This window comes from Canis lupus, chromosome 8 (genome assembly GCF_011100685.1).
Source record: "Canis lupus familiaris isolate Mischka breed German Shepherd chromosome 8, alternate assembly UU_Cfam_GSD_1.0, whole genome shotgun sequence".
Taxonomy (NCBI): domain Eukaryota; kingdom Metazoa; phylum Chordata; class Mammalia; order Carnivora; family Canidae; genus Canis; species Canis lupus.
Window position 1 is genome coordinate 29,334,564 of NC_049229.1, and position 13,561 is coordinate 29,348,124.

The 13,561-nt window shown below is 39.3% G+C and overlaps 1 protein-coding gene and 1 long non-coding RNA gene across 8 annotated transcripts in view; one reads left to right on the forward strand and one right to left on the reverse strand.

Annotated features, from left to right (window-relative positions):
• Window positions 1-13,561, forward strand: part of LOC106559102 — a 155,165-nt gene that overhangs the window by 87,371 nt on the left and 54,233 nt on the right. The window lies entirely within an intron of this gene.
• FERMT2 (fermitin family member 2) overlaps window positions 1-13,561 on the reverse strand; it is an 80,017-nt gene that overhangs the window by 9,428 nt on the left and 57,028 nt on the right. For all 7 annotated transcript variants that reach the window (XM_038544738.1, XM_038544739.1, XM_038544740.1 and 4 more), the window contains 5 exons: window positions 13,437-13,539; window positions 11,845-11,952; window positions 5,798-5,932; window positions 4,788-4,837; window positions 3,470-3,594 (listed from right to left, as the gene is read on the reverse strand). In XM_038544738.1, the coding sequence (XP_038400666.1) occupies window positions 3,470-3,594; window positions 4,788-4,837; window positions 5,798-5,932; window positions 11,845-11,952; window positions 13,437-13,539 (521 nt within the window). The remainder of the gene's footprint in view (window positions 1-3,469; window positions 3,595-4,787; window positions 4,838-5,797; window positions 5,933-11,844; window positions 11,953-13,436; window positions 13,540-13,561) is intronic.

Sequence of the window (13,561 nt, forward strand, 5' to 3'; positions counted from 1 at the left end):
TCTTCCTCTAATCTGTCCTATACCGCAAACATAGGTGTTCTGTAGGGTTCTGTTCTTAGCTTTTTCATAGTACAGACAACCATTCTAAGGCTGCAGTAAGCATTAATCCTAAAACTAATACCATTAGTATCTTCAGTGCAGCTTTCCAGCTATCCAGTGGCCTACAGGTTATCTCCAAAAGATATTCCACAGGTACCAAAATTAAACTCATCATCTTTCCACCCAAACTCAGGTCGTCTATATTCTCAACCCTTTTCACTCAACTGCGCAAGCCAGAAATAAATTCCTCCCCATCAGCCTCTCCCAAGTCTGTCACCCAGGGTGCTGCTGAGGCTTCCTTAGGGTTCTCTGAGTTGGCACCCTCTTCCCCATTTATACTCATCACCTGAATCTGCATCAGTCACTGCTTTAAAATTACTCCTCTATACTATAGCCAATATAAATAGGATGAATCCCATCATTTTCATGTTAGTGACTTTTCAGTGGCATTTCACTGCTGCCAGTTTAAAAAACAATCTCCTTAACGTTTTTATCCTCTTAATTTCTGCCAATTTCTTCTGCTATTATCACTCATTTTAGTAGAAATCAGATTCGGCAACCACTAAGAAGTATTCATCCTCCCCCTTGGACTCTACGTTCCAGCAGCACAAAACACCCCCTTGGTTGTTGATGCTTTCTCCATACATTTCTGCACAACAGTCTCTGCCTGCCTGGCTTTTACTAATTCACTTTCCCTTCGTGAAACTCTAACTCTGGCATTATTTCCCCCACAAAGTCTATCCTGATTCTCTCCATTGTCACTGAACACTGATACCTTGTCCCTTTGCTCCCCCTTAGACCTGTTACTTTTTTTTCCTAAGATTTTATTTATTTATTCATGAGAGACGCAGAGAGAGAGACAGAGACAGAGACAGAGATACAGGCAGAGGGAGAAGCAGGCTCCCCTCAGGGAGCCTGATGCAGGACTTGATCCCAGTCCCCGGGATCATGTCCTGAGCCAAAGGCAGATGCTCAACTGCTGAGCCACCCAAGCTCCTGACCTGTTACTTTTTAAAGTACTGTTGTCCAAATTGTAACTGTTTATCTTCCCTACATGCTCTAAACTCCTAGAGGGAGGTACTGTCATCTGTTCTTGCTCACGTCTCTAGTATCTAGGACAGTTTTCAGTACAGGAATTCAATCAGTATTTACTAAACTAAATTTTTTATAACTTTATATTTTAGATGTCCAAAGGCCTTGGAGAGCATCTAGTCCAACACACTTATTTCTTAGAAAAAGATACTGAGGTCCAAAGAAGCTATTTTTCTAAAATCATAGGGCTTGTTTAATAGCAGAGCAGAATCTAGGCCATTTGATTTTAAGACTGGTGTTATCTTCATTAGTGTGATGTGCTGGAAAAGTGCTCTTTTGGGAGAACCTGGTAGAGGCAGCATGTGTAAGCCATTCTCCATACCAGGACTTGACTTCACACAGGGAGAAGGTTAAGGATGTAACAGGGACAAAGACGACAGGGGCCAGAACACAGATCTAGTCTACAGACAGAGAGGAGATCATCTGGAATGGTCCTGGGCAGCTTAGGAGTGAAGCAACAACAGAGCTGCAATAGAGTCTAAGAGTAACAAATAATGATGGAGACCCAAAAGTCAAACCCATGGGTCTTATGAGAGAAAGGCAGGAGCCTAATTAAAACTTTGAGGAAAATTACAGAATTCTAACACATGGGCATAGCAGTCTTCTACCCAGGACAGAGACTTCCCATTTTTTAAAACAACAGTTCAGAGGACTACTGGGCAGAACACAGGGTAGAGATTTGAATTATTTTTGTTGAAATATACTAAAAATATCCTAATGTACTATGCAGAATGGAAAATTAAGACTATAGATCAAGGAAAGCACCTCTGTATTTTAAGCAATTAAATGAAACTATTTTGGGAAACGTTTTTGTGAATGAATCAGGGGCCCCCTTCTTGGGTACTTTTGTCCAAATATGGATATTTTTAGTTAGAAAGACTTACTGCTTTAACATATAATCATAAATGTACATGCAAAATGTAGCCCAAAGGAGAAATGGGCCGGGCCGATAGGAATTAACTCCCTGAATACAGCCCTCAAAACTGGCCTGCTAAAGAAGTGCAATCTTTGCTACCCTAGAGAGGCTGGAAACAGGAGGCTGCCCCTGCAGCTCCACAGCCCAGAAGCACCTTGCTCCTTTCTCAATTCTGTCTCTCCAGCCCCTTAACATAATTGGAAATTCAAGTTTCACATGAATGTATCTGATTGGAATCAAAATCTCACTGGAAATGAGTCCAGAAAATGTATTTTAGTTTTCTGGCCTTTGCTGTAAAGAGTGTGGAACAGTGAGATGCCAAACTACTGCATCCTCCCCCGGACACACTCGTGCCAAAGGTGTGGTGAGTGCAGTTCTTATGTCAAGTAAGCCAGGTAGCCAGGTACTTTTTAGTGAATATGTCCACAAGTGAAGGGCTCATCAACGATCTGCAAGACCCTGCAGAAAAATCATGGCAGGAGGCAGCAAGATGTTCTCCAGCGGCAGAAGAACCAGTCCAACCTGGGTAGGAAATTCGCCTTCTACCTGAACCACTACATCAATCAGGTAAGGGAGGTGAAGAAGCAGTATGAAGAACTAAAGAAGTCACCCAAATAGCAAATAAAGTTGGGGGGGGGCGGGGGGAGGGACGACGACCAAAGCCAGTAGCTCTGAGCTCCCAGCCTGGTGTTAGTCCAGACCACAGGAAGCAAGCCTGCTAAAATGGAGTAGAAACATGTCCAATAACATGTGCCTCAAATACCAGATCCTAGTGATAGCACTAGATTTGAAGAGACAAGAGGAAACCAATGAGATTCCGGTTGTCAGCTAGGAGGAGCCTCAGAGCAGTATCCTGGGGCTTTCCCAGAGGCGAGACTGAGAGCTGAGTGTTGAACAAAAATGTGCAGGGAAGAGTTATGGGGTAGGGGAAAAACTTGGCCAAACCCCATAGATGCCTGCTACCCCACTGTTGAGCCAAAAATGAGGCTAGGGAACCTGAAGGGGACAAGCTTGTCATCAGTAAAGAAAGAGGAGTACAATGCTGATGAGGAAGGGAGAAGTCAGCAAAAACAGAGGACTACAACATGGATGAGAATGAAGAAAACCTGAATGCTGAAATGCTGAAGATGAGAAAAGAGGTACCATAAATTTACCTGACAAGAAAAGTGGAATCACTTCAAATGAGGACTGCACAAAGAGTTTACAACAAAATATTCATGTGAAATTGAATACCCAAAATTGTGACAAAAACTACTTATAAAAAGAAGAAGAAGAAGAAAAGAAGAATCTAGACCTAAAATAGAACCTAAAGAAGCAATGAATCTGCTAAAAAACTACCCTGGCCCACCACAGTGAAGTTTATCAATGATCAGCCAACAGAAATTACTCCATCAACACTGCTCATTCCAAGGCTTTCCTTACCTCTCAGGTTCATCTGATGAGCTGGTGTGCCACTGGATTCTTCTTTGCTCTTATAGCAAGAAATAGATGTATCTTTAAAGGTGCACCAATATTGCTTGTAACCTTTTAGAGTTAGCTTTTTTGGCCTACATGTCAAATAGAATTAACAGAAAAATAACTTTTGAAATAACTTTATCAATAGGATTAGCAGCCAAGTTTCACAACAGCGAAAGTCTAAGGCCAAGTTTTACACATGCTGAGCTCCGTTCCCTTGGGCCAGCATGTTATATTCAATGTTGCTGTTAATGGATTTGCGCCTTCTCGAACAATCTACTCAGGAATACCTCACAAAGAATGAATGGGCAGGGGAGAAAGACAGAAGGACCAGAATTCGAGTATTTCTGTTAGTGTTGGCATCTCTATCACTAGCAGGTCACATGGAAAGGACAAGAAAAGGTGAAGTAAATGTCACCAATGGGAAGGCTCCTAGGTCCTGTAATCCACCAGTAGGTTCTTGGGTGTGTGCAGGGCTGCCTCTGGGGCCTCTCTGGACAGGCAGGTGTACCTAGCATAACTAAAGTGAGGAAAATACTTGTCTCTCTCAGGGTGTATCTGGTGTTTCAACTTGCCACACCAAAGCCAAACACAAAGAAAACAGAATAGTCACGATGGAGTATGGATAAGGAAGGATGTGTAACGGGAGAATGGGGTAGGGAGCAGCATCTGAAATCATGCCCTGATCTCAGAAACTGTTCTCTATGGTGAGCTATTCTATGTTTAGCTACAGTAAAGGGTTTATTCCATAATGGCTTTACATCTTATATTCCATATCACATCCTGTCCTCTTTACCCTCTCTGCTTTAATGCCCAACTCTCTTGATTCTGTGGACTGTGCCTAGATTGATAAAAGTCTAGATAAGATACACTCATAAAATGTTCCATGATCAAATGAATAAAATGCAATAGAATCCGGGGCTTTGAACAAGGAAATAACCACTGGCAATAATGGTTCATTATGTCCTGCTTTCACCCAGAGGGGATGCTTTGTACTGAAATGCCACTGTATGTCTCAGAATCTACACAATGCAATCTAGGCTATACTGTCTTTGTTTTTCCCTTTTAAGAAAAATGTTTATTAGAAAAAAACAAGTTCATGAGTACTACAGTTTTAATTTGGTAAAGATAGTTATTTTCTCTCAATTTAGTGTTTCTCTAACTGATAAATGCTTGTAGAGATGCATTGCTAATCTTACAGTAAATTTCAACAATGTGAACATTACTATAAAATTAATATTTATCATTCATTAATATTTGGAATCCCTCCCCTTTTTGTACTTACTTAAAAACTTTAATATAGTCAGCAAGTTCAGGAATAGAAGTGATGTCACCCTAAGGAAAGAAATCATTTTTTCCTGATTTTTCTTGAAATTTGAAGCTCTAATATATAGTATCTGATTATCAAGTATGAGCTTATTCAATAAACAAAATTACATAAAATACAGATTATGAAGGTTTTTTTTAATGAAGGTTTTAAAGGTAGAATCATTATATGGTTATACGTACGGTCATTTTCAAATGACATAAAAAGCTAATAAAAATTTTGATCAAAATAGCAGTTCATATAACCTTTAAGAACATATTATTGATTCTAATTCAGCTAGAACTGTTTGTATCTGCATATGAAATTATGCAAAATCATAACAGCCCTAAGTGTTTCTTCTGTAATAACTAATTTCTAAGTTTTATTTTTATTTTTTTAAAGATTTATTTATTTATTTATTTATTTATTTATTTATGAATGATAGACATAGAGAGAAAGAGAGAGAGAGAGGCAGAGACACAGGAGGAGGGAGAAGCAGGCTCCATGCCAGGAGCCCGACGTGGACTCGATCCCAGGACTCCAGGCTTGTGCCCCGGGCCAGAGGCAGGCGCTAAACTGCTGAGCCACCCAGGGATCTCCTAATTTCTAAGTTTTAAAACCAAACTTAGTATTTAAAAATTTTCCCAAGATATATTTTTCTCTTCCTTTTGTAGCTCACTACAAATGTGCAGCTCACTAATGGATTTTACCATGACTTGAGACTACCTTTCACTCTGCAAAAATGTCTTCCCACTGCTTATGACAGAATGGGCAGATATCACAAGATTTATCTTTGCTGTACTAGAAGCACTGCAGACTAGAACAATATTAATTTTATAATTTTCCATAAAGTTTCTGAAAAGCCAACACCTGTATTCTGTAAAGCTTGAAATATTTCTCTATATCCACCCAATACTTATAAGAACCTATATCCACAAAAAGATAAGCATCAATTCAAACTATACTAGCAGGAAAAAGATTCACCCTACCAAAATTGTTGATGTTTTTCCCCCTTCCAAAGTGATCTCCAGGTCTGAAAGGGCAGCATCAACTTCGTCCACTTCTTTGTCACTGTTGTTCAAATGATTCTCTGATGTCATGATTGACAGCTTATTGATGTGATACTGAAAACAGAAATGATATTTATTTAAGTGACTATTCTAAATTTAGTAACATTTTAAAATGAGATTACTGCCTGCATCTATATTCAACGCTTTTCATCACTTAACTTGAAAAGAGAAGTGTCCAAGAACTGGAATGATAAGGAAATAAATAGCACCTGAAATCAGTGTCCGAAATATCCTAATACTTATCCAAAAGGTGTTTGGACATGTAAATCCAAGAAACCAAGTGGGGGGTGGGGGGCAGAGACACAGGTGGAAGGAGAAGCAGGCTCCATGCCGGGAGCCTGATGCAGGACTCAATCCTGGGTCTCCAAGATCACGCCCTGGGCCAAAGGCTACGCTAAACTGCTGAGCCACCAGGGCTGCCCCTGAGCAGAGATTTTTTTATGTGTTTTTTTCCCTCACTGCAGTATTCCCTGTGTCTAAAACAGGTCCTGAACCCAATGAACACTGAATGAATTAACAGAATAGGAATAAGGTCTTGTGTAAAGATGGATAACATTGATTACCTTATATTACTACTGTTACCCAGCGGAGGAAAATTAGTTATCAGTATTAGGCTGAAATCTAAAGCTCTACTCTCCCCAACCCCACTCCTCAACTCAATTCAATACTGAAAATAAAATCAGAGGAAGGTGTTTATATTCTCAGTTACAGAAGAATGGTAAGATTAGGACGCCTGGGTGGCTCAGCAGTTAAACATCTGCCTTCGGCTCAGGTCATGATCCTGGAGTCCTGAGATCGAGTCCCACATCAGGCTCCCTCCATGGAGCCTGCTTCTCCTGCCTATGTCTCTGCCTCTCTCTATGTCCTTATGAATAAATGCCAAAAATCTTTTTTTTAAAAAAGGAATGATAAGATTAGGGGTTTTGGGTAGTTCAACTTGGGTGGCTCAGTGGGGAGTTTGCTTCTCCCTTTCCAAACTCTGCCTCTCCTCCTGCTATGCACTCTCTCTCTCAAATGAACAAAATAAATAAGATTGATTACATTTATATGTGGATATACACACATAAGTATATATTTGGGTAGATACATAATGAGTAGTAATACTCCTCTATGTAGATAGAAAAATCTCTGCTTTTGAGTAACTAGTCATGATTTTAAATATGCTTAGGTAAGTAAGTCACTTATTACAGATCTGTTAGATCTTGATGGAATGATAAGCAGAATTTTTAAATCACTTAATCAGTTACCTTTCAAAGCATTTAGTAGCAATCCAAATTTCTGAAGCATTCATTCACTGAATACAATTTATTCATAGGAAACAGTGAACTAATTTGAGGCCAGTTGTCAGTTTTCCTCTATATTTTAAGATTTAGTGAATTGGTAATTAATAGTCTCTGGCTGTACCTTCGGTTATGCTAAAATGAGATCCTTACAGTGACAGAAATTTCCATGTTCACGAATCATGGAGAATGAAGTAGGTAGAGGCCCTTGGGCAGTTGCCTCAAATGGCAGAGTAACATTAGGAATCATGAAGAGAGTTGGTGAAAAATACAGATTCTTAAGAGAGATGGTGAAAAATAGATTCTTAGATTCACCCCCCGAGATTTTGATTCAGCAGATCTGGGGGGTCCAGTCCAGAATCTGTATTTTTATTAAGTGACTCAGGTGGCTGTGATGCAAAAAGTCCTTAGCAGTTATCCAGGAGGAGTAACTGGGTGGCACTCTCAGTTAAGTGTCTGCCTTTGCCTCAGGTCATGATCCTGGGCTCCTGGGATCAAGCCCTGCCATTGGGCTCCCTGCTTAGCAGGGAATCTGCTTCTCCCTCCGCCTCTCCCCCTGCTTGTGCTTGCTCAAGCATGCGTGCTGTCTCTCAAATAAATAAATAAAATCTTAAAAAAAAAAAAAAGTTATCCTGAAGAAACCCTGGCTATGAATGGGACTGGTCATAAAATCCAGCTTTGCTTTCAGAGGTGCATGGGGTATCTATTAAATGTTATAATACAGACTTGAACGTAACTGCTTCAAAACAGTGTTACTAACCTATTTCTTTATTTACACCTTCTTAGTTTATTTTTTTAAAGATTTTATTTATTTATTTTTGAGAGAGAAGTATGAGCAGGGGCAGAGAGGGAGAAGCAGACTCCCTGCTGAGCGGGGAGCCCAAGGCAGGGTTTGATCCCAGGATCCAGGGATCATGACCTGAAGGCAGAAGCTTAACCGACTGACACACTCAGGTGCCCTACACACCTTACCTTAAATTACTTGTTTCTTTATACTATGTAGATTCATGAAACACAAGGAAACAGAAGCCCCAAGGAGAAAATAATTCAGAGTGTACGGTATGTCGGAGATAAAAATACTAGACATTTCCTTGCCGTTTTTTCAAAGTTTCCCCCTTCTGGTACTGGATGGGTTCCTAGAGCCTTTGGGACAGTCTCTGGGAAGGCTTCTAAGAATTCAGGGGGTTTTTGGTCCAGAGTTCTCTCATTAAATCTAGATTCTTTTTTTTTTTCCATTTATTTTTTATTGGTGTTCAATTTACTAACATACAGAATAACCCCCAGTGCCCGTCACCCATTCACTCCCACCCCCCGCCCTCCTCCCCTTCTACCACCCCTAGTTCGTTTCCCAGAGTTAGCATGCACATGAGAAAATGCTCTGCATCACTTGCCATCAGGGAAATACAAATCAAAACCACAATGAGATACCACCTCACACCAGTGAGAATGGGGCAAATTAACAAGGCAGGAAACAACAAATGTTGGAGAGGATGCGGAGAAAAGGGAACCCTCTTACACTGTGAACTGGTGCAGCCACTCTAAATCTAGATTCTAAAATGGTCCCCGAGACCTATGCTTTGGGACATTCCGTTTCCACAGATTAAAATTCATGATTTCTGAGGCATTTTCTACTGCACTAAAATGGAACATCTGCTGTATAGTGGGTGAGGGAAAGCTACAAAATAATCCCATTTCTGTGAAAATACAACTGTGTGTACATTTTGACTCTTGGACAACATGGGGGGAGGGGCGTTGATTCTCCTAAAACTTTACTGATAGTCTACTCTTGACTAGAAACCTTACTGATAATATAAGCAATCAATTAACACATATTCTGGGGACACCTGAGTGGCCCAGTGGTTGGGCATCTGCCTTCGGCTCCGGGTGTGATCCTGGGGTCCCAGGATCGGGTTCTGCATTGGGTTCCCTGCATGGAGCCTGCTTCATTTACTGGACTATATTTACTTGAGAAAACCTGCATGTAAGTGGACCCATACAGTTCAAACCCATGTTCAAGGGTCAGCTATATTCTCACTCACCAAATTTTTTTGAGCACCTATGTGCCAGGCACATTCGTATCTGTTGGTATTTTTTAAGTGCATTACTTTTATAATAAAAAGATAAATACTATGTAAAAAATCTGAGTTTCACACACACACACATATAGATGTCACACATGTCATATATGTTTCACACACACACATATATATGTGAAACTCATATGTATGAGTGTATGTGTATACATATATACACATTTTTTTTTAAGATTTATTTATTCATGAGACACAGAGAGAGGCAGAGACACAGGCAGAGGGAGAAGCAGGCTCTTCACAGGGAGCCCAATGTGGAACTCAAACCCTGGACCAGGGATCACATCATGTCCTCAGCTGAAGGCGGATGCTCAACCACTGAGCCACCTAGGTGTCCCCCCGACATATATTTTATATGTATTATTCTGTCATTGGCAAAACCTTCACTAGAAAATTATAAGCCCATATTCTAAGTGAGAAAGATGTAGGCAGAAAGCCATAAACCAAGTGAGGTACTCTGAGTAAAATTACACCAGAACTTTTTTTTTAAAGATCTTATTTATTTATTCATGAGACACACAGATTGAGAGAGGCAGAAACACAGGCAGAGGGTAAAGCAGGCTCTACGCAGGGAGCCCAACGTGGGACTCAAACCCGGTACTCCGGGATCATGCCCTGGGCCGAAGGCAGGTGCTAAACCGCTGAGCCACCCAGGCGACCCTACTCCAGAATTTAATTCAAGAAATTCTTCAGATAGTCTGAATTATCTAGAAACACAACAGAAGACCCTTAACTAGTTGATTAAGCAAGTCTATCTAAACTAACTCATCTATCATGAAAGATTTTCCTTGTGTAAGCTTTGTTTCAATTCCTTTCCTTCATCATATAACAGAAGAAAGGGGCTTCTCTTCCATCACAAAGGACAATTTTAGGAGTCTTAAACAGAAAACCTTCCTGGATGCATAAAAGCATTTAGAAGATTAAGAGCATTTTTATTTGTGTTCTAAAGAGAAGAAAATAAAATCATAAGGAAAGCTTTTTTTCTTTTTTTAAAGATTTTTATTTTATTTAAGAGAAAGAACATATAAACTGGGCAGAGGAAAAAGCAGGCTCCCCGCAGAGCTGGGAGCCCAATGTAGGGCTCAATCCCAGGACTCTGGGATCATAAGCCAAAGGCAGCCACTTAACCAACTGAGCCACCCAGGCACCCTGATCTTTTTTTTTTTAAGATTTTTATTACCTAAGAGAGAGCGCGCGCGCAAGAATGAGTGGAGGTAGGGGCAGATGGAGAGGGAGAAGAGGGACAGAGAGACAGCGGGAGAAGGAGAAGCAGGCTCCCCACTGAGCCGGGAGCCCCACACATGGGGGACCCATCCCAGGACCCTACAATCATGACATGAAGCAGAAGGCAGATGCTTAACCGACTGAGCCACCCAGACACCCCCACAGTGAAAGCTTTTCATAACTAAATGTCACCTCTGCCTCCTGTACTTAAAGAACACCAATTTTGTTAGAACTTTACACAAAACCAGAATTCAGAATTCTACCATAATCTGAGAGCATTCACCAAAGCCTCACTCAATCTAAAATGTAAGAATGACTTAATCTAGTGGTCAACTGCATGCAGCTCAGTGTGCGTCTCTCTCTCTCTCTTTTTTTTATTTATGATAGTCATACAGAGAGAGAGAGAGAGAGAGAGAGGCAGAGACATAGGCAGAGGGAGAAGCAGGCTCCATGCACCGGAAGCCTGACGTGGGATTCGATCCCAGGTCTCCAGGATCGCGCCCTGGGCCAAAGGCAGGCGCCAAACCGCTGCGCCACCCAGGGATCCCCTCAGTGTCTCTTAAATGCGGATTTGTGGATGCCACCCTATGTTATTTTATTAGAGGACAGCAGTAGTGAAGTGGACAATTTTTTGTTTTTAAGATTTTATTTATTTATTCATGAGAGACACAGAGAGAGGCAGAGACACAGGCAGAGGGAGCCCGACGTGGGACTCTAACCCGGGTCTCCAGGATCACGCCCTGGGCTGAAGGCGGCACTAAACCGCTGAGCCACCCGGGCTGCCCTGGATAATTTTTAAATAAGCACTACTGTAATTCTGAAAAAGTTGATATGCAGTTCAGAACCACTTTTGGGGTAACACTGGTTTAATATAAGGAAAATATTAGCTACCTACTTCTTAAGGATTATCATTCTAAAAACTTTTTTATGTTTAGTTTCACTATTTTATCACCTTTAAAATGTATTATTTTTGCTATAGCCATTTAACAAACATTATCATCCCCAGCTACTTAGGAAATTATGCAAGTAATAAGCTTCATTTTAGAAATGTGATTTTCAACACAGATCCCATTTCTAAGGGAAAATGGGGTAGTGTTAAGCTACTATATATCTAGAGGTAGGACAATGTATTTCTCCTATAGGATACAGAAAAATAGCTGTTAAGTATACCACTAACAGTACACCACCACCAAACTCTTAGATGAGATGACAAAAAAATTAAATTCATGGATTTGTCTTTAAGTGTATTCAGTTTCCACACAGCAAAAAGTAAACACTATCAAAATACTACTGGAATTACAATGCTACTTTATTTAAAAATAATCCCCTACTCTTTCCCTTGAAAGTCCCATTTACCAATACTCTCCACTACCTGTAAGGCTGCAAACATCATCATTTCTTCTTCTGTGCATTCAATTTCTTCTAGGAGAATAGCCCATTTGGCCTGCTCATAAAGCTGATTGATTCTGATTGCATCATACTGCAGCAAAAGAGACACAATCTTTTTACTACATCACCCTTAACATAAAAATGTTTGAAAAGTGAATATTCACTTTCAAAGCTTAACAAAAAGTTTTAATATACTTTTTTTCTGGGATTTTTATACAGTATCAAATGCTCAATAACAAGGATACCTATCGGGTTAGGTATATCTATATATTCCCACATCTAATTTTCCATTAAAAATGACATTAAAAATATGCCAAAATATTATTACTCAGTATTAGAAATAAGATTCTGTATGTTATTTTACAGGGAAATAATAATTAGATATTACAGAGCTCTTAACAAAATGAATCTAACTTGAGAGACATTTAAAGTAAGGTACAAGTGACTGATTTTCACTTGTTATTGCAACCTGCCACACTAAAATGTTACAGTCAGGGAGTAAGTTACTTCAGGGAACACCCTGCTCACTATGGAAAAGCATACTTAGACAAAGTACTAGGTCCTTAGTAATTATATTAAGAATCTGAAATACAGAGTACATATATATACTTGTGGTAAAGATTTACTTATATGTTACTGAATTATCCATTTAGTTATGTTAATAAAAATTAATAGTAATGTACTAGCAATACTATTTTAGAGTGGTAACAAAACATATGGCATCCCTCTTCCCTAGCAAATATAACTTACGTTCCCAAAACAGTTTTGGTTTTACTGAAATGAGACATGATATGGCCTGAGGGGACTAAGACTGTTTTTTGTAGTTCCAAATTATACATTTTACCGTTAAAGAATTACTTAAGCACATAATAAAAAATGGTAAGCATATACATTAAAATCTATACTATAATCTAGACATGAAAAGGATGAGAAGTAGCCAAGAGAGGTTTTCACCTAAGAACGATAATAAGGAAGCAAAAGATCCAAAACACCATGCCATATGTTTTCTAGGGAAAAATACTCCAAGATTTCTTATCAAATTTACTCTTCTCAGAAAAGCAAAGTATTTCAGTAGGACAGATGATGCAGTCATTTGATAGTAAAAATATATAACAATGTTTGCCTAACTAAGTAGGAAGAAATGTAGACTTAGTTTTTCTTTGAAGCAACATCTTGTGATTTATAATTAGAAATTTGAAAGTCATTGAAAAGGTACTATTTCAGAAACACTTTTTTTTCCAGAAACTCTTATTTTACTAAAATCACAGCTTAAAGAGAGACTTAAAAAAAAAAATCCCTAAAACTAACTTTATCAATTCTATAGTACCAAGCTAGTGCATTTAAAATACAAATCAACCAAAAATTCAATTATTTTAACAAAAAAGAAAAAGTTTAATTATGTTCCCAACCTAGGAACACAATACTTATTTCAAATACAGATGCCTTTGTCTAAAGCTTGGGTTTGTAATATTATTCAGATGTTCTATATACAAATGATTACTTACCCCATCAATTCTAAAAAACAAACATCCAAATGAACCAAAAAAAAAAGAGATCCCTCTAAACCCTCGGTACCTTTGGATTCAAATCAAAAAAGCTGTAATACTTGAATCGGAGAAGCAAGGCCTCATTTTCCTTCACATCTTGTTCCATAAGAGATCTTGAGGAATCAAGCCACCTGGACAAATTAACAAGAGCAG